This window comes from Pseudomicrostroma glucosiphilum (genome assembly GCF_003144135.1).
Source record: "Pseudomicrostroma glucosiphilum strain MCA 4718 unplaced genomic scaffold BCV69scaffold_20, whole genome shotgun sequence".
NCBI lineage: Eukaryota > Fungi > Basidiomycota > Exobasidiomycetes > Microstromatales > Microstromataceae > Microstroma > Microstroma glucosiphilum.
Genome location: NW_020289932.1, coordinates 256,337 through 273,878, shown reverse-complemented (window position 1 = coordinate 273,878; position 17,542 = coordinate 256,337). Strand labels below are relative to the sequence as shown.

The 17,542-nt window shown below is 56.8% G+C and overlaps 7 protein-coding genes across 7 annotated transcripts; 3 read left to right on the top strand and 4 right to left on the bottom strand.

Moving 5' to 3' along the window:
• Positions 1 to 1,056: 1,056 nt before the first annotated feature.
• BCV69DRAFT_236684 (YTH-domain-containing protein) lies at positions 1,057 to 1,608 on the bottom strand (the record flags this gene model as incomplete). The annotated part of the gene is made up of 1 exon (XM_025489928.1): positions 1,057 to 1,608. A coding segment is annotated over one exon (552 nt), but the record flags the coding sequence as incomplete, so codon positions are not given.
• A 3,316-nt stretch (positions 1,609 to 4,924) lies between these two features.
• BCV69DRAFT_301856 (hypothetical protein) lies at positions 4,925 to 5,406 on the top strand (the record flags this gene model as incomplete). The annotated part of the gene is made up of 2 exons (XM_025494605.1): positions 4,925 to 5,092; positions 5,131 to 5,406. 2 exons carry the CDS (start codon positions 4,925 to 4,927, stop codon positions 5,404 to 5,406), a joined length of 444 nt encoding a protein of 147 aa, XP_025345002.1.
• Positions 5,407 to 5,704: 298 nt separating this feature from the next.
• Positions 5,705 to 9,283, bottom strand: BCV69DRAFT_264472 (DUF300-domain-containing protein). The gene is made up of 4 exons (XM_025490752.1): positions 8,670 to 9,283; positions 8,467 to 8,586; positions 8,214 to 8,390; positions 5,705 to 8,132 (listed from the first exon to the last, which is right to left on the bottom strand). Exons 1-4 carry the CDS (start codon positions 9,106 to 9,108, stop codon positions 5,866 to 5,868), a joined length of 3,003 nt encoding a protein of 1,000 aa, XP_025345001.1. The 5' UTR covers positions 9,109 to 9,283; the 3' UTR covers positions 5,705 to 5,865.
• Positions 9,284 to 9,475: 192 nt separating this feature from the next.
• BCV69DRAFT_315230 (hypothetical protein) lies at positions 9,476 to 10,108 on the top strand (the record flags this gene model as incomplete). The annotated part of the gene is made up of 2 exons (XM_025495184.1): positions 9,476 to 9,984; positions 10,097 to 10,108. Exons 1-2 carry the CDS (start codon positions 9,565 to 9,567, stop codon positions 10,106 to 10,108), a joined length of 432 nt encoding a protein of 143 aa, XP_025345000.1. The 5' UTR covers positions 9,476 to 9,564.
• Positions 9,929 to 11,710, bottom strand: BCV69DRAFT_285719 (hypothetical protein). Its single transcript, XM_025493485.1, has 4 exons — positions 11,560 to 11,710; positions 10,609 to 11,479; positions 10,097 to 10,528; positions 9,929 to 9,984 (listed from the first exon to the last, which is right to left on the bottom strand). The coding sequence occupies exons 1-3, from the start codon at positions 11,699 to 11,701 to the stop codon at positions 10,252 to 10,254; spliced, it is 1,290 nt and encodes a 429-aa protein (XP_025344999.1). The 5' UTR covers positions 11,702 to 11,710; the 3' UTR covers positions 9,929 to 9,984; positions 10,097 to 10,251.
• A 1,370-nt stretch (positions 11,711 to 13,080) lies between these two features.
• On the top strand, positions 13,081 to 14,564 carry BCV69DRAFT_279327 (hypothetical protein; the record flags this gene model as incomplete). Its single annotated transcript, XM_025491237.1, has 4 exons — positions 13,081 to 13,245; positions 13,338 to 13,607; positions 13,681 to 13,878; positions 13,977 to 14,564. 4 exons carry the CDS (start codon positions 13,081 to 13,083, stop codon positions 14,562 to 14,564), a joined length of 1,221 nt encoding a protein of 406 aa, XP_025344998.1.
• A 256-nt stretch (positions 14,565 to 14,820) lies between these two features.
• Positions 14,821 to 16,933, bottom strand: BCV69DRAFT_285717 (putative alpha-amylase). The gene is made up of 4 exons (XM_025493484.1): positions 16,752 to 16,933; positions 16,513 to 16,648; positions 15,763 to 16,419; positions 14,821 to 15,682 (listed from the first exon to the last, which is right to left on the bottom strand). Exons 1-4 carry the CDS (start codon positions 16,824 to 16,826, stop codon positions 14,958 to 14,960), a joined length of 1,593 nt encoding a protein of 530 aa, XP_025344997.1. The 5' UTR covers positions 16,827 to 16,933; the 3' UTR covers positions 14,821 to 14,957.
• Between the last annotated feature and the right edge of the window lie 609 nt (positions 16,934 to 17,542).

Sequence of the window (17,542 nt, the reverse complement as noted above, 5' to 3'; positions counted from 1 at the left end):
AGGCGAACGTAGGAATACATGGAGAAGGAGGTAGAGTGGGTTAGCTAGGAAAGGGTACGTACGAAGGAACGAACGAAGGAACGAGAGACGAACTGACGAACTGACAAAGTTCAGAGAAGTAGGGTAGATACAAGTAGAAGGTAGAAACCAAGAGTGAAGGGCAAGGGGAGAGGGGGAAAAGAAGATCTCAATGGTCTGAAGAGCGCTGCTCGACCCCTCCCATGATCGACAGGCACTATCTAGCCTCATCAAGGTCCGTCCCACGTCGCAACTCGTCCAGCGACGAGCTCACTGCCCTCCTCCCGCTGCCGCTGCTGCCGTCGGCGCTGCGCCTCCACTTCTCCTCGGACCACCAGCCGCCCCAGTGCCAGCACCACCAGCAGTAGGGGGCAAAGGTGAGCTTCGTGCAGGCCGGCTGGGACGCTGAGCGTGACCGTGACCATGAGCGTGGCTTGGGGCAAGACCCTGAGCATGGTTCTGAGGTTGGTAAGGCTGGTAGCCTGGTGGGAGAGGAGGTGGGTATTGAGCTTGATAAGGCTGATATAGCGGCTGGTGTTGATGCTGAGGCTGCATTTGAGCTTGAGCGTGAGAATGCGGAGAGAAGTGTTGTCCCTGCCCTTGTCCCTGTCCTGGGCGCTGCCCTTGCCCAGGCGTAGGTGGGAACGTGTAGGGCGTGTAATGTCCTTGCCCCTCCACTGCGAAGCCTGGAGGAGGGGCGGGGCTCATGCCCATTGTGTGCGGATTGGGAGGCACGGGAAAGGGACCCGTCTGAAGAGTCGGAGTGATGTTGTAGCCTAGCGAAGGTGAGGCGTGCTGAGCAGTACCGGCAGCGACGGCAGCACTATCCCCGTTGCCTGTTGACTGAGAAGCAACAGGACGCATAGGGAGCGAGTGGGGATGCTTCGGCGCTGACGCAAAGGGAAGTGGTTGTGCCGAGGGGGACATTGTGTCTTGCGCAACACCACCGTGCATTGACGGCGGTCCCTGCCTTCGTAGCGGCACCTCTCCATTTTGTGACACTGCTTCGCCAGCCTTCCTCCTGCGCTCCTCTTCACCATAGAAGTCCATGTCATGCAGCAAGCTCGTCCTGCTGGGATACCCATAGAAGATCCTCAGCATCTCCTCACCTTGGCTCCTCCCCAACTCCTGCGTGTCCCTACTCTGCGTCACACTCTTATTCTCCACAGAGTTCTCGAGCTTGATATGACGTAGCTCCCTATTGGGGATGTCCTTGACGAAAATGTGCTTCACCTTGAAGTGACCTTTCCACTTGCCTTCCTGAGCCCAGACGGACGAAGATGTCTCAAAGTCGACGGAAGATGTCATGAGCGCCATACCACAGAACTGGCCCGAGCCATTGACAGAGAAGAACAGGTAGACGTGCCCGGGAGGTACATCTCCCGCAGCGACTTCACTGGTACCACTGTCAGTCTCGGCCTTCGCTGCTTCTTGGCACTCTTTGAAGACCCTATCCAGTCGCTGATTGCCCTTGTCAGTAGAGGCCCAGATACCGTGACGAATAGATCGATGTACATCGTCCTCGGTAAAGGACTTGATGACAAGGAAGCGTGCAGAGGGGCGAGGCGATAGCTCGAAGTGGTCCGGGTTCAGCTGCAGGCGAGCCGCTAGGGAAGAAGGAGCGGCAACGGATGGGGCTGATGGTGCAGAGTGAGGAGTCTGTGATTGCGCGTTCGGCCCTACTGGGGGCCTCGGCGGGAAAGAGAATTGACCCGCATCACCGTTCGATGGCTGGTGATGGTGAGCGCGGCCAGGTGTGGAGGTAGGCGGCTGGTGCTGTTGATGAAGCTGCTGGACTCGATCTCTTCCCTGCTGTGGCGATGGTCGAGGATACTCCCCACCGTATTGAGGGCCTTGACCAAGTCCTTGCTGCCTACGCGGCGATTGGAAGCCATTGCCGTACTCGCCAGGATGCTGTTGCTGTTGCTGCTGTTGCTGGTGGTGATGGTCTTGTTGGTAGCCAGGCATCCCTCCGATCCCTCCAGCCATCTGAGTAGAAGCCGCCAAAGCTTTCTCGAGAAGCAGCGTTTTCTCCCGCTGCTCAGCCAAGGCTCTCGTCAGGGCAAGAGTGATCTGGTGCTGATTTCTTGTCTCTGCAACCGGCGTTAGACCCAGACCCCACTGCGAGGGCACCCCGTTCCGATCTATAGATCTCGAGCGCCTCAGCTCGGCGCCTTCTTTGCCAGTCCCGCTTGAATCGCCCATCGCCAACCTCTCCATCAGAGGCGATGGCATTTGGTGAGTCCCTCCTCGTTCCGGAGCATGTCCGCCCAGAATCTCCTCTCGCTGCGTCCACGCCGATGGAGCTGCAGTATGAGGCCCGTCGAGAAGTGTGCCAAGATGCAACCCCGAAGGACCCGAGACTCCAGCAGGCGGCGAGTAAGGCGTTGGGCGCAGTACGGCATCCGTAGACTGATTCTTGGTATGACCTGGTTGGAAGGCACCACTGCGACGCTGGGCGACGGGCAGGTAGGGGGCGGCACTTGCCGGCCCGGCGAAGCTGTCAGAGGGTTGATGAGCGTGCCCACTCCCCTTGGCGAGAGCGTCCGAATCTGTGACCAAAGACGGGAGCCTCTTTGCCGACTTGGGAGGGAGAGGTCTGCGGGAAGGGGACAAGGTAGATGTCGCATTCGAGGCATTGGTGGAATCCAAAGCATACGAGGGAGCCTGTCCGCCGCCTAAGTCCATCTGGGCAAGGGATGCATGCACATCCATGAGGCTCGGATGATTACCGCTGTGCGTAGGTCCGCTTGGACTTGGGGAGGAGCCCCGCGCCAGCTGTGAAGCATTGGGAGCTGTGAAAGTGTACGTGTATCGGGAAGGAGAAGCTCTTCCGCTGCCCTGCTGCTCCCGAGCTGACCAGGCCTGTGATTGAGACCAGGATGCAGGTGTATCGGGACCAGAGTCGTCGAGAGTAGCGGTGGAGCTGTAAGTAGCTCCCGCATCGTCACTGGAGGCTCCGCCTCCAAAGGCCGACTGTAGCTGAGATGCGATTGAAGGAGGCGTGTGACCGAAGCCGGGTGGAAGACGAGAGGCAGAGCCAGAGTGGCTGACTGCCGCATGTCTATTCGAAGTGGCGGCTCCTGTGACCCTGCCTGCCAATCCTCGACCAAGATGATGATTGAGTGACTGATGACGCCTGACAGATGAGGTGGATACGAGGGGAGAGGAGCGTCCAGAGGTACTGGTAGATCCGCTCTGTGGAAGACTTGCAAGCTGTTCGGCGGCGGAGGAACGCTATCGAGTGAGAAGTGAGCGGACATATGTCAGTACAGGGCATGTCTTCATCGATGTCAACCGGTGGACCGCCTTGGCATGGCTACAACTTCCTCCGCTCTCACTTACCTCATCTAGAATAGCCCTCTCCCACTCCTGATGTTCATTCTCCAGACCAACTATCTCCTTCAAGCTATTCCTATTTGGACTCCCCATCTCCTGCTGCAGCTGCGCCAGTACATTGCCACCGCTAGCCACGCTGCCTCCTCTCTGGTGTTGGCTCTGCCTCTGAGAAGTAGTAGAGGTGGAGGAGGGAGAGATGGGCTGCTCAAAGTGCTGAGGGAGCCTCTTCTTCATGCGAGCCGTCGAGGCAGAGATGGTGTGGTTTCTTCTGGGCAAGAGGGACACGAGGCCAGGTCCAAGAGGTACGTCTTCTTCGTCTGCCTCGAAACCAATTGTGGCCCCTTCGCTGGAAAGGACTTCTTGCAGCTCTGCCCGCTCATCGTCAAAGTGAGTCATTGCGAGGGATTAGAGAAGGGCGAGAGGAGTGGATGCAGAGGCAGCTGCCGAGTGTAGAAGAAGATGATGGAGGAGGTAAATGGATGATGGTACCAGTCCGAGGCGGGAAGGAGGCTAAGTGGCAATGTAGAGTGGTCTTTGCCCTGGGCAAGGCCCTGAGGCCCGGTTGTCGTGAAAGCGCTGAGACAGTCTGCTGTTGCTAGCCAGTACGAGCGACTGTCTTGGCCGTCAGAGTGCTACGTCTTTGTCCTTGCCTTGCAGGGTGAAAGTCGAGGTGAGGAGGTGATGGAATGACCGCCTGATGGTGATCTTACCAAGTCGTCGTCAATCAAGAAGGAAGGAAAGAGGACCGGCAGCTGCAGCCACTTCCCTCCTCTGTGCCCACAAACGGAAAGGCGGGCGGAGGGACGGACAGACGCACAGGCGGACGGAGGCAGTTGACGTGGGGCCATGCGCAAAGTTGCAGCAGACGCACAGACGCCGCGGAAGTCCGTCAGTCACGCCTGCAGTCACTCAGCCATCAGCAGCGTGGCCCACAGGTACGCCCTGCTGAAAGCTGTGCAGTCTATACGCCCCTCGAGTCGACGGGACTACCAGGGAGCAGGAGCAATACCGTGGCGAGAGGTCGCTTGCGGGTGGGGACGGATCCCAGCTCCAAATTCGAGGAAGACGCCCGCCCTGATTGCATACGACGATGATCAGGTACCACATGCAGCAATGCGGCAGTAGAGGCAGCCGATTGCTCGCAGCACCCTCGCGCCTCCACCCAGCATGGCAGGCAACACGGTCTAGTCGCGTCGTCGTGCGAACTTCTACCGTAGCTGGATAGCCTGTGTTCACCTGAGGACGCTACGCAAGTCTGGAACATGACCGCAATGCACTCGCTCTCGTCTACCTCACAAGCTACGGCTCCTAGCCACTGCCAACCTCCCACCCAGCGAGTACTGCCCCGCCCCGGTCCCGCAGTAGCAACTGTGCAAGCCGAGGCACAAGGCACCGTGATCGAAGTGGAGATCCAAGCGACCGCTCAAGTAGAGGTGCACGCCCCTTCCTGTCACTGCTCTCAAGAGACTGAGACACAGACATCTCCTCCGCCAGTGGACGAGCAGCAACCTGCAATGGGCACAGCGTGCGGCCTTCCAGCCCCTCCTCCCTGCCTAAGCAGCGAGCCATGTCAGCCGAGCTGCCCACCACCGACACCATCGCAACAGCAGCGACAGAGCCAGCAGAGCATCGTGCAGCAGCTCGTCTTCGCAACACCAGTCGTACCTCTAGCACAACTTCCAGCGCCTCCGATGGTGGTGCCTGCTTCACCTCCGCCGCCGCCTCCTCCAGGAAGGTGCGCGTGTCCAATTCCTCCCTGCCCACCTTGCGCAGGTCCTCCTGCTCCTCCTCAGCAACAGCAGCACTACCGTCACCAGCAATACCACTACTCTCAAGCTCAACAAGCTCCATCTTCCCCCTGTAACGACTGCAGACCTCAGTCAGTACCAGCACACCCCTCCCTCCCTCATCCTCAGTCCAGCTGGGAGCCCTCCCAGCCCACACAGCTCCAGCAAGCCGTGGCTACTGTCCTCATCTTGGTACTGCTGTTGGGAATTGTTGGTGTTTGAGGGACGTACAGACATGGAGATGGATAGCGGGGATACTTGATCCAAATGGGACTCAAGCTTCAAGACAAGGCTGGGGACAGGGAAGTTGCTCCTCGCTAAGGCTGATGAGATCAGGTCCGCCGGGGTCCGCAGGTTCTTCTTTAACTCCTTCTGACAAGGCAAGGCAAGGCGAGACAAGATCCAAACCTCTCATCTCTCCAGCAAACAGATCAGATCGGCCCTCGCAGAGCAATCCCACGCAAAGAGTGGCTCCGGTGCTTCTCCGCTACCAATCATAGGCTCTTAGCAGAGATACACGCGCAAGGCAAGGGAGTCGAGGACGAGGAAAGGCACAAGAACGAAAAGGTCTTTGCTAATGTTTGTCAAGTGACTGTCACTGTCAAGGTTGCTATTGCTATAGTACAAGGGATTGATCTAGAATGAAATGATGAGCATATGGCAGCTCGTTCCTTCTATTCAACTTCACACTACCTCTTCTCCCCAGCTCGCCCGCCTTGCCTCAGGTCCAAGGGTTCCGACCCCCATCTACACTATCATCCCCGCCCACATCTCCCCAATCATGTCTCTGATAAACGGGCATTTGCCGATCTGCCTCCTTCACCCTCTCCTCTGCTTCTTCTCTAACCTTTGCGTCCCCTTCTTCCCTCTCACTCTCACTCTCCTCCTCTCTCCTCCTCTCAGGAGCAGAAGGAGGGGCAGGAGTAGCACCCTCTTCCAATAGCTGATCGTGGTCATTGCCAGAAGGTTGGTTGGGATCACCAGCAGTCTTGTTCTTACTGTCCGGAGCAGGATTGGATGCGTCACTCTTCTCTTGACGACGAGCGGTATCCTCCTTGCCTGCTTTCTGGCGGCGAGCAGCAGAGCCCTTGGAGGCGGAGGCGGGACGAGACTCGTCGTCAGATCCCGAAGAGGAAGGAGAGGAGGAGGATGAAGCCCCATTGGACGGGGAAGAGGCGAGTGCAATAGGCGGTGTGACTTGTACGGCCACTTGGCCCAGATCGCCTCCCGTCCCGGGTGGCGGCTCGTCGGAGATGACCACCACCCCCTCCTTGATCTTGCCATCACTACCCTCAGCAGGGTTCTCCTGGATATCGCCCTGCGCGTCTTTGAGCAGATCCCCCTCTTTCCCCTCCCCCTTCGGATCTACAGACGCCTCCACAAGAGCAGTCTTCTTTTGGCCGTCGGCAGCAGTCCAGACTTTTCTAAAGACGCGCTTCTTGCCTAAGCCCCCGTGCCCGTCTCCCCCACCTACACGCGAGGCCGTGTCGCCCCGACGACGCTCGCGTGCCATCTCGCGTTCTTCTTGGATGGGATCGGAGATAATCAGATCGACTGCGCCTGCTTCGTCTGCTTGGTCTCCCTCGTCTGCTACAGGGCTGGTGATCTTGCCGTTCGAAGAGGAAGAGGCTTTCTTGCTGGATTTGGACTTGTCTTTGCCCGCCTTGCCCTTTTTGCTCGAGGAAGACTTGCTCTTGGACTTTCGGTCGCTCTTCGCGGAAGATTCCTTGCCAGAAGCGTCCGCTGCGTCCTTTGCGCCCTCTTCTCCCTCGTCATCCCCATCAGCCCATCCACCCCAGACGCTCTTCTTGACAGTCTCCTTCTTCTTACCATCTTCACCCTGCTTCGCCTTCTTCCTCCCTTCATCGCCGCTGATGCTCTTTCTCTTCTTGCCCTTGGCAGTCACTTCATCTTCTGCGCCCGTAGTCTCGCCCTCACCCTCACCCTCACCAGCATCGTCTACCGTTTCATCTGCTGCCTCTTCATCACTGTCCTCTCTAGCAACAGCGTGTCTCATCCGCTCCAACCAGCCTTCGACCCTCCGCCTGCGCTCGCGACTGCCATTGCCACTCTTCCCCTTTGAGCGACCGAGGAGAGCTTGCTGTTCTCCTCGGCCTCTCTCCTCATCAAAGTGCCCCGCGCGATTGCAGGCAATGGTAGGGAAAGCATAGTCGCCATAATCGAGCTTGCGGGCCTTCTCGTAGCCCTCCTCTTCCGAAACATTGGAAGGCGGCGAGTGAAAGTCGAGAGAAACAACACTGTCTCCGCTATGACCTCTCCTATCTGGGTGGTCAGAGAAGAAGAGGAGACCCGCCTCGAGCTGATAGCCCAGCTTCATCGCAGCTCCCTCTGCCTTCCGCCGGCGAGCAGTCTTGCCATCGACGTCTTTGCCTCCCTCGAGATTGCTGCGTAGTGGGTCGAGCATGCTTCCGCTCCCCTCCTGCTCGTCGTCTTCCTGATCGGAATTGTCATGGAGGACTTGCGCAGCCTCTTCGGCACTGAGGGGAGCGTAGCCCTCGTCCCTCATGCGCTTGTCCTCCATCCATCTGCGCATAGCAGCAAAGGGACCCTCGATGCGGCTGCCTTCTACCAGAGGAGCCACTCCACCGCCGTTGCTGGTCGTGTTTAGCCCATTAGTGGGAAGGAAGTACTTGCCCTTTCCACCCTGAGTATACCTCAGACCGGCGTGAAGTCTCCTGCTTCTGGCCACGCCCTGATGAACAGCTCCTCGCGCCGGCTCGAATCGGGCATAGCCATAGCCGGTCCCTCTCATGGTACCCTTGATGTCTTCGGTTACATCCCGCCCTCCAAGCGAGTCTCGCAGGGCATACAGGATGGGCAAGCGAGCTTGATGGGTGGCCCATGTGTCGACGTAGTCGCTGGGTGAGAAGGCGTACATGTGTCCCAAGGCAAAGAGGGGCATTTCTAGGGTGAGGAGAAGGTCTTGTAGACCCAGACGCAGGAAGTCTGTGTCCGAGATGGGTCCGACTGGGCGTGAAGATGCGGGAAGCCCGTCAATTCAGAGAATCACATTGACCAAAGACTCTACTCCACGTCCCCTGCACTTACTGCTCTTGACGATGCCCGCAGCGACAAGGACGCTGATAGCCCATCCCTGCCAAAAGGTCGCAAATACAACGCCCTTGACGGTAAGGAATTTGCTCGTGGGCCTGAATGGGGCCAGCTCAGAGGAGAGGGCGGACCAGAAGAGCGCAAGACAGTAGAGGGAGAGGAAGATGGAGATGTCTGGGGACGAGCAAGAAAGGAGGCCGAGCTTCAGCAACTCCGAGTGGCTTCTGATTTTTCTAGATCAGTGACTTACTATATACGGTGGAGATGTAGGTGTACCCATTGTTGGCCTTGAACTCTCCCTCTTGGTACTTGCCAAAGGACTTAAGGATGACCGTCGAAGCTGCGAGGATGGGCTTGATTTGCACATATTCTGTGTGAGGCACAATGGGAATGCCGAACCGTCAGCTTAGAAGCCATAGGTCTTCCAAAATACCTGAGGCCGTATCAACTCACGCAGTACACCCCTCTTGATGGCCAGAAAGGTATAAGGATCGCTCAAATCCAGCTCCCTGAGCACCAGCTTGAACGGCCAAGGATGCTCAATGGGCTTCCTCCCCACGAGTAGGATGAGTGTACTCCTCTCTCCTCCCAGGTAGGCTACGAGTAGCTCAAAGAAGCTATAGATGGCAAATGCCTCGTACAGGTCCCTAATGAGGTCAATCAGAAATGCTGCAGGGAGAGAGAAGAGTCCAATGAGTGAGGAGGTGGAGTAGATGGGAACGATGAGGATGAGACGAATGACGTGACGTTGGAGGTGAGGTTTGAGGTATCGTTTGAGGTGAGTGTAGATGGAGAAGAGGGAGAGGAGCGTTGCTGAGAGGGAGGATATGGTGGCGATGATCAGCAGCGAGGGTGGGAGGGAGCGACCAGCGCCCGAAGAGTCGGACGACATGGCGCTGGGTGGGGTGGAGAGGTCAGGGTGCTGCTGGCCGGCAGAGAGGGGAGAGGAGGAGGTCCGGGGGAGATGAAGCGGCCGCAGTGACCTCGAGGGTGGCGAGGGCGAGGTTTGCTTTGATGCTCTTCTGCTCTTGGCGACGTGGTGAGCCGAGGGGGGCGGGAAGCGCGAGTAGACTTGGGCGGTGGTGGTGTTTTTGGCGCAGGCGAGGCGATTGGCCTGTCATCCACTGCTGAGCCACCCGCCGCGTGGGGAAAAATCACATGGCCGATGCGCAGACGATAATTGCTGAGCACCGTGCTCAGTCCTATACAGCTTTGTCTCGGACTCGACCCCCGATGATGACTTCCATCTGTCCGTTCCATCCCATTTCACTCCCTCTCATCCTGTCCTTCACCACAGAGACGTCTTCCAGGTATATCCCCCTCCCCGCCCCCCCACTGTCTTTTCATCATGACCACGATCGTGAAGCACTCCTCCACCCTCCCACCCTCCCTCTCCTCCTTTATAAAGAAAGTCTACGAACTCTCAGACATCGAATCCGCTCATGAAGAGTACTGCACCCTCTTCACCTCTCCCACCCACCTCCAAATTGGGCCCATGAAGCCCGTCACCACTCACGAGGAGATTCTCCAGATCAGAAAGGATTCGTGGGAGCAATTCAACAAGAGGAGACATGTGGTTGAAGAGGTGTATGTTCATCCGGATGCTGCGCCAGGTAGTGAGCAGAAGATTATGCTTCATGGCTCTGTAGAGTTGAGCTTTAAAGATGAGAGCAAGGGTTCGACTCGGGCTAGCTGGGCTGCTTTGATGGTACTCGAGGGTATAGATGGCGGTCAGGAGCCCAAGGTTAAGAGCTACGTTGCCTGGCTGGTGAGTAGACCAGTACACCCAAGTAGAGTCAAGCTCAATCCTTCAGAGGTCGTGGAACTCTAGTGCTGACCTTCCTAGATCATGTGACGCGGTTCTTCAATCTTCGCATCAGACTATGGGATAGAAGTAGAAGTAGAACATAGATCACGCGATGAGCGCATCATTCGACGCCATTGCCCCCTTGTACATTGTATCGCGATGCTAGAGTATGCTTTCACAGAGCGGCAAGGAATGCAAATACAAAGACCCTGTATACCCTTCCCATGCCTAGCGTTTTCTCTCCCTGAAGAGTCTCCCAGCCTGCTCCACCTCGTCTGCCTTGATCATACCAGAATCTAGCTGACCTTGATTCAGCTTCTCTAAATACGGTATCACGCTCTTCTCGTATGAAGGCGCTCCCTTGTACACCATCAAGTCCTGCGGGCCATCCCGGTGGATATTCAGCAGCAGAGCTGGCAGTAGTGGCGTTTCCGCCAAGGAGGAGAGCGGGCGACGCATCGGATGCACGCCAAAGAAGACGGCCCCTGACTTTGGCATCTTGACACTGCTCGCAAAGCGACAACGGAGCCTCGCACATGTCAGCTAATGTGCTGAGCCACTCCCATCGATGCAGCTTACACTCACAAGGTCTGGTGGTCTAATCTCAAGAGAAGCTTACTGGGGTCCTCACTACTGCAGGCATCCTCGCTCCGCCCTGATTCATGACAGGCTCTCATCGGCTTTGCGACCGCTCCATTTCTTCCCTGCCTTGTGGGCAGCGGACCAGCCATAGGTGCCCAGAACAAGTCGTCCTCCGGCTCAACAATCTCCCAACTCGTTCTCTCGATGGGCGCCGATGGTTGAAGACGAGTGAGGGATCGCTCGACGGACTTGAGGAGCTTCTCATTGAATTGCGGGACTGGGTTGTGCGTATCGTGCAGAGAGAGACCGATCTTATCGCTCAACAGGTAGAAGCCGGGGAAGCATACCAGCCCGCCTGCGGTGATCCACGAGCCGTCATTGGCCTCCGAGGGAAAAGCGATGAGGAAGTCGTCTTGCACTAGCTGGGAGACGACTTTCAGAGCTTCGATGCCCACTTTCGGCTCTTGTGTAGTCTCGTCTACTAGTGATAGACGAGTGTCGGTAGCAAGATTGTGCAAGCGCTTTCCTGTCGCTCCTGCCTCCCACTGGAACATGCCTGGGTACCTCTTCACAAGCCAGTCACTGAGCAAATCCATCATCTCACCACAAGCCTCTACGATGCAAGGCAGAGCATCGCAGACGACCTTTCCCTGCACTTCTACGAGCTCCTTCTTGTACTTCAAGTCGGAGAGATAGCGGTGGTCGGGCTCGATCCAGTGCTCTGGTGACATGGGCTGGTGTGCCATGGTCTGAAAGTAGGGGTGGCGGATGGTCTTGTTGGCAAAGAGGTGGTCGCGAGCCTCATGTGAGGAGATCGTCTCGGCTGTGAGTGATGGGAAGGGGGTAGGTGAGGGGATGAAAGGCGGAGGGCCTGCTATGTAGTAGAGGGCTTGCAAGAGGTCAGCTTGCCTTCTCAGCGCAAGGAAGAGCCACCGTGATCTCTCTGATGCTCACCATACTCCTTCTCTACACATTTCACTTCGCTGACTGGTTGTCCACTGACGCCCTCCGCTCCCTTTCGGTATCTGCTGAGCAGGCTTCGTAAGATCGGCGCGCAAGCCAGCGCGACGGCCGCGAAGAGGAAGAGATCAAGCATGGTATCCAGGTAGCTAGCGTCGATGTTCACGATGAGGGTAACGACAAGGAGGTGGATGGTCTAGTACAGTATCGCCTTCACAAGCTACGAGCGATCCGAAATGATAGGCTCACCCGCGGGCTGGTGTTGCTTCCGTCCGGAGCGCTTCACCCAACACTTGCTGCCGAGGGTCTTTCTTTCCTGAGCATCCACCCCAAGTCGGGGCCCACAAGGCGGGGAGCTGCAGAGAGATGGCGCCTGCGCCTAATCAGGAGCGCCGCCGACTGGACATGCTGATACGGCGGGGCTGAGGTCGAGGCAATATCGGAGGGATCCCGATATGGAAACCGGACAAAAGCCAATGTATCAAGTTGGACAAGGCGACCGCTCCTTGGGCCAATTATGGAGATAAAGGAAAGGGCTAATCTCCTCTCGGGTGGCCCGTGCCCCTCGCACGGACTCCGCCGAGCTGCAGCTCAGCGGCGCTCTGGACACACGGAACGGGAAAAGGAGGCAGCCCTGGCCAGCTCTCTTTCCGAGTCGGCCCCTCTGCGCTCAGCACTCCTCGCGGCTATCTAACCTCGGCGGATAATCGACAAGTCCAAAGGGGGCTCCCGGCGGGCCTTCCCTAGGCCGACATCATCACAAGAGTGACAATGAGCCAGCCAAGGATCTCGCCGTACCACTAGCCGATCGGCCGGAGCTGCTGAGCGCTCCCGTGTCCACCCGGTCCGGCCTATCTGGACCTCAAGGCACAAAGGAGGAGGGGCAGCGCCGAAATACACCGCACCGCCAATTCTGGGCAAGGTTCCTCGGAATGACGAGGCTGGACAGATTCCATGGGTCTTGGCCAGTGTCACTCGCTCAGATGCCGCCGACGCCGTGAAGGGCCGGAAAATATCCGGAGGGCCAAACATGGCCGGCGTAGATCAGACCCTTTCCTTGGCTCATCCTAAACGCCCCCCTCCGATCCGCCTTTGCCCTTTCCCCTCAGCCGAGTCAGACCTCGGGAATAGGATGGCAACAAGAAGCGCCTTTGAGCGCCGTTTATGGGGCGGGAAATGTGAAAGATAGTTACACTCCAGCCCCCCGCTTGTTCCGTCCCCGATATGGAGCCCCCTGTTGATCTCCATCACTGTGCAGGCCACGGGGAGCCAATAAGATCAACCCTTGGAGAAGGGAGGGGGCGGGAGATTGCCTATCTTGACCGATCATATATAGGGCAAGGATAGAATTGGACCTTATCAGGGACTGAGCCTCCTCTGATAACTGTATTGTCCCCCAAGAGTCCTTCTCTATCGAAGACAATTGCTTCGAGGAGACCTCAACAACTCCTTATCACCACACGAGACAACTTTGATCCTGACCGTTACCACCGATCCCAGCACACAACATTCATCATGTCGACGTCTATGACAGAGACTACTACTACGCGCGTGCGACGCGCTCCCAACAAAGGTCTTGTGCCGGAGCCTAGATTTGATCCGGCTGAGCATCTCGCTTATCAGCCACCAACTGAGCAGCTCACCATGGAGCGATTGGGACTAGGTCACGTACCAACGCCAGTGAGTTTTGCAGATCGGACGACAGGTGTAGGTTCACATTGAGTGATGGTGATACTGACACGACTACGTACGCGTCCCCTTCTGTGCATCAGTCCCCCATCGGCGTCACCTCCCCCTTTCCCTTGGCATCCCTCTCCGCCGTCACCGCTCTACGCAACTCTGTCCTCCAACCTCAGGTGCTGGATGGATACATGACCGCCTCTGCCTTGGCAGGTCCACATTGCCAGCTGAGAGGAATGGCGCCCCATGCAGCCAAGTTCGTCTACGACTTTTGGACACACCCAACGACAATGAGGCACTTGTGCGAGGCGGCGGGAGAGGATTTGATTCCCGTCTTTGAGCTTGAGCTGGGACACACTAACGTAAGTATACAGAGTCCGATGAGAGATGTAGTTGCGACAGACAGGCTTATCTCATTGACCTTCATTCTTACAGATCCAAGTTCCTAAGGGCAAGTCACGCGAGGACTACGTCAGGACCCTCCACCCCGATCCCTTCCACAACACGCCCGCCATGGATCCACCGGCAGACTCCGATCCCAATCTCTCTGCCTCGTCCGACGAGGACACGCCAATGGTCGTCGACTTTCACCGTGACGCTTATCCTTGGGTGGCCGTCCTGATGCTTTCTGACGTGAGTATCGCCTCCAGAGCGCCACCGTCGACGTGTTGACAAGTGCACATCATTGACACCGTCGCCCTGCCGCACACCCTCCACCTTTGTCACTACAGGTCTCCAGCATGATCGGCGGCGAGACTGCCCTGCGTCTGGGCTCAGGCGAGCTCTTCAAGGCTCGCGGACCCGCTCTAGGCTCCTGTGTAATGATGCAAGGTGGTTACATCTCCCACGCCGCTCTTCCCTGTCGACCTCACCCCTCTCTCAAAGGTGCCGATGCCAAAGCTGCCGTCAACGAACGAATCACCATGGTGACCTCTTTTCGCAAACGCTCCGCCTTTGGATGGCGTGACGTGAGCAACTTGGAGAACATCCGATCTTGCTCGAACTGGAATGAACTCTACGCACAGTGGGTTACCAGTCGAGTTAGTATCCTCGAGGAAAAACTCAGCGGGTTCCGTCGTGTTCTCGAGGCACGAAGGAGGGAGGTAGAAGCTGAGCATGGAGTAGTGGGTGGATTACAGAGACCTGTCGTGAGCATGCAGGAGTTTGAAGCACTCAAGAGGGATGTGGAGGATCATCTTGAGAGAGCACTTCAGGAGATGCTCCCTTATGGACACGATTCGGACCGCTTCACTCCTATTGCGCCGGCTAGGGACAGTGCGGAGCAGAAGACTATTGGGTACAGTCGGGAGAAGCTTTAGATCATGGCACGGCGATGCCATCCTATAGTGCGCTCCTGTCTCCTGCTCTGTCTCTCTTTCTCATTCATACCCTCAGTCTTAGTTTATTCGTCCCGGCCATTCTCCCTTCTCACCCTCGTGTCGGTTATCTCCAATCTTGTTCCTAGATTTCCAAAGTGTCGAAGCTTTTTGTATGTAGAGTCGAAGTGTCGTTGTCTTTGCTGGCGTGTCAATGAACATCATGATCACAGATAAGGACCGTCCGAAAGGGAAACAACGCCAGATGGTACATCTATCTATTGCGAATCCACAAAGTAAATCTAAGCAGGCTGATCCATGAAGGGAAGTTACACAAGACGGAATCGAACCGGCACCATCTCTACACCCTCTACTCGCCTCTGGCTAAGCGACCCCTCACTTTGTCACTTCTGGCAAGAGCTTGGCCTCCTTGTTGACCCATACCGCAACGCTGTGCGCAGGGCTCTTGAATTCAGCCCATCCATCCTCGCCAATAGTCACCTCTGTATCGGGCATCCAGCCAATAGCGTCCACATAGACTTTACCTGCCTGCTCCTTGCCCACCTCCATACGCTTGGTGCCCTCCTCGTCACCCACGCACAGAACGACGGCGCATCCATCAGGGTGCTGCTCTGTTCCCATTCGCACCCATCCGACCGTGGTAGGGTGGTCCCAGTAGTCGCGCTGTTCACCGAACGCAAAGTGCTTGCGCGCCTTGATGAACTTGGACAGGTCAGACATGGGAGGCACAGAGGGCTGCTCGTCCCCATCGGCATGACAGCCATGCAGGTCTCCAAGGAAGATGCAAGGGTAGCCATCTTGACGCAATAGGGTGATGGCATAGGCAAGGGGCTTGAAGGTTGCGCTGACTGGGCTGGCGAGAGATTGTCCAGGCTGCGTGTCGTGGTTCTCCACTAGGGTCACGGCGTCGATGGGACGCTTCTGCACAATGGAGCCGTCGAAGATCTTGCGCAGATCGTACCCGTTGCCGGCATCGCCTGCCTCGACAAAGTTATAGTGCAGGGGAGCATCGAAGAGACTGAACTGCTCGTCTCCGAAGTCGCCGAGATACTTGAGGCAGGTGTCCACATCATCCTTCCAGTACTCGCCAACAGAGAAGCCTGAAGAAGGGAGGAAGAGATAAGGCACTGGTCAGTCATCCATATCAGAACTAGATCATCGCGGTCATTCTTCTACTTACAGATGGGACCCTCGCTCTCGTCGAGCTTTTCCTTGCCTTGCTCCTCTCTGACCTTCCTAGCCTCCTCTCGCATAGCATGGATGAAGTCCCTTAGGAAGGCGCTCGAGAAGTGCTTGATCGCATCAAATCGGAATCCACTGATAGGGAAAGTTCTGACGAGCCACTGACCCCACTTGATCATGTCTTCTCTCACTTCAGAGTGAGCATGATCCACATCGGATCCCATGAGGAAGTCGTAGTTGCCATTCTCATTGTCGGTGTCCTCGGCAAAGTGCTTGTTCTTGCCCAAGATACGGAAGATGCCCTTGTCGCCCGTCTTGTTGTCGTAGTCTACGGCGGTGAAGTGGTTGAAATTGTATTGGAATTCGCTGTACTTGCCTTTCCGACCCGGGAAGGTGTAGCCCGTCCAGCCTTCTATGTCATGAGCCTCTCCGGCATCCTGCTCTCGGTTATCCTCAGCTACCGGTTGCACCTTGAATGTCTCTGGCTTGTCTGCGCCCATCTTGTGGTTGAGGACTGCATCGATGTAGATGGCGATGCCATTCTCTCTCAGCTTGGCCATTGTCTCCTCGAGCTCCTTTCGTGTACCGTACTTTGTCCGGATCTTCTCGGGCTCATCGGGATTCTTGGGGAACTCTCCTAGATCCCACAGATCGTCTGCGAGGGACGGAAGTGCAGCAAGTGGCAGCGTTGGTCAGCATGCAGACAGCGAGGCCGCTCAAGACTCTCCTTGACAAGGGTCGCACTTACAGATGTCGTATCCCGTGCTGTCCTCTGAGGCTCCCTTCGTCGGCGGAGGAATCCAGACGGCAGTGATACCGATATCTGCGAAGTGTGGTGCGTTATCTGCCAGCCACTTCCAGTGATTACCGCCTCCTGGTGTGTACTGGTAGCATAAGTAGTGAGGATAGGGTGCATGTACGGCGCTTCAAGTCAGTGAGAGTCCACAAAAGAAGCTGTAGACGAGCGCAGCTTCGCAGTGCACTCACCCACTCGAATGCCTGCATCATGGTGTAGTTGCGCTCATCACCACTGAGGGTATGCTTGTTGGCAGCGAAAGCCATGGTGGAAATGCAGCGGGTGGATCAGGGAAGGGGGAAAGAAGGACAGAGGGAGATGTAGTATGGACGTGAAGACGAACACGACGTAGAGGCAGCCGCTTGGAAGAAGGCGGCTGCTATCGAGGCCCTTAGGGCTAGGCTCTCGGTGGAGGCTTCCTCGTGAGCTGGACCACTTCCAATCTCCACCGCCACAAGCGAGACGAACACCCAACACCGCCACGCTAGATGCATCGGACCCCAGTCCCCGGTCGCATGGGAGCCACGTGCGCGAGCTTAATCTTACGTAAGCAGCCATGCCTTCAGCGCTCATTTTCCTTGGCCAGACCTTTCGACGTCGTTGGCCGTGGCGGCTAGACGTCGAATTCGCCAGAGCAAGACAGATATCGGCGGGAGCTGTCCTCGACAGCATACTCCTCGTCGAAACAAGAGCGCACATGGGGATGAGGCGAAGCAAGTTGATCAGCGAAGATAGGAGTGCCTCTGAGAAGTTTGGTCTCGAGTATCAGCGTCCACCGCAGTGATCGCTTGGCCCCTACACCTTGGCCGACTAGCCCTCACGCATGCCATCTCGACAACAGTGCGAGCATTCTGTTCAGCAAAGGCTACGCATGAAGAGAGTTCGACTTGTTCGCACTGGCAAGGAGTGGCTCAATGCCGCAGTCTATAGTAGGACGCTAGACTCTGCGCTTCTCAGGTCTCGTAGGAGTGCTTGAGAGCTT

Bases quoted from the DNA above. Each gene is read 5' to 3' on its own strand.
- BCV69DRAFT_264472 (XM_025490752.1), bottom strand. From the start codon at position 9,108: ATGTCGTCCGACTCTTCGGGCGCTGGTCGCTCCCTCCCACCCTCGCTG. The intron at 8,587-8,669 runs GTGAGTTGATAC...TGCCTCACACAG, and splicing joins CATCAAGAGGGGTGTACTGC to AATATGTGCAAATCAAGCCC. The intron at 8,391-8,466 runs GTAAGTCACTGA...GCTCGTCCCCAG, and splicing joins CTACATCTCCACCGTATATA to ACATCTCCATCTTCCTCTCC.
- BCV69DRAFT_285719 (XM_025493485.1), bottom strand. From the start codon at position 11,701: ATGCTTGATCTCTTCCTCTTCGCGGCCGTCGCGCTGGCTTGCGCGCCG. The intron at 11,480-11,559 runs GTGAGCATCAGA...TCTACTACATAG, and splicing joins ATGTGTAGAGAAGGAGTATG to CAGGCCCTCCGCCTTTCATC. The intron at 10,529-10,608 runs GTGAGTGTAAGC...CTTTGCGAGCAG, and splicing joins AGATTAGACCACCAGACCTT to TGTCAAGATGCCAAAGTCAG.
- BCV69DRAFT_285717 (XM_025493484.1), bottom strand. From the start codon at position 16,826: ATGGCTTTCGCTGCCAACAAGCATACCCTCAGTGGTGATGAGCGCAAC. The intron at 16,420-16,512 runs GTAAGTGCGACC...CGTCCCTCGCAG, and splicing joins CAGCACGGGATACGACATCT to ACGATCTGTGGGATCTAGGA. The intron at 15,683-15,762 runs GTAAGTAGAAGA...TCCCTTCTTCAG, and splicing joins CGAGAGCGAGGGTCCCATCT to GCTTCTCTGTTGGCGAGTAC.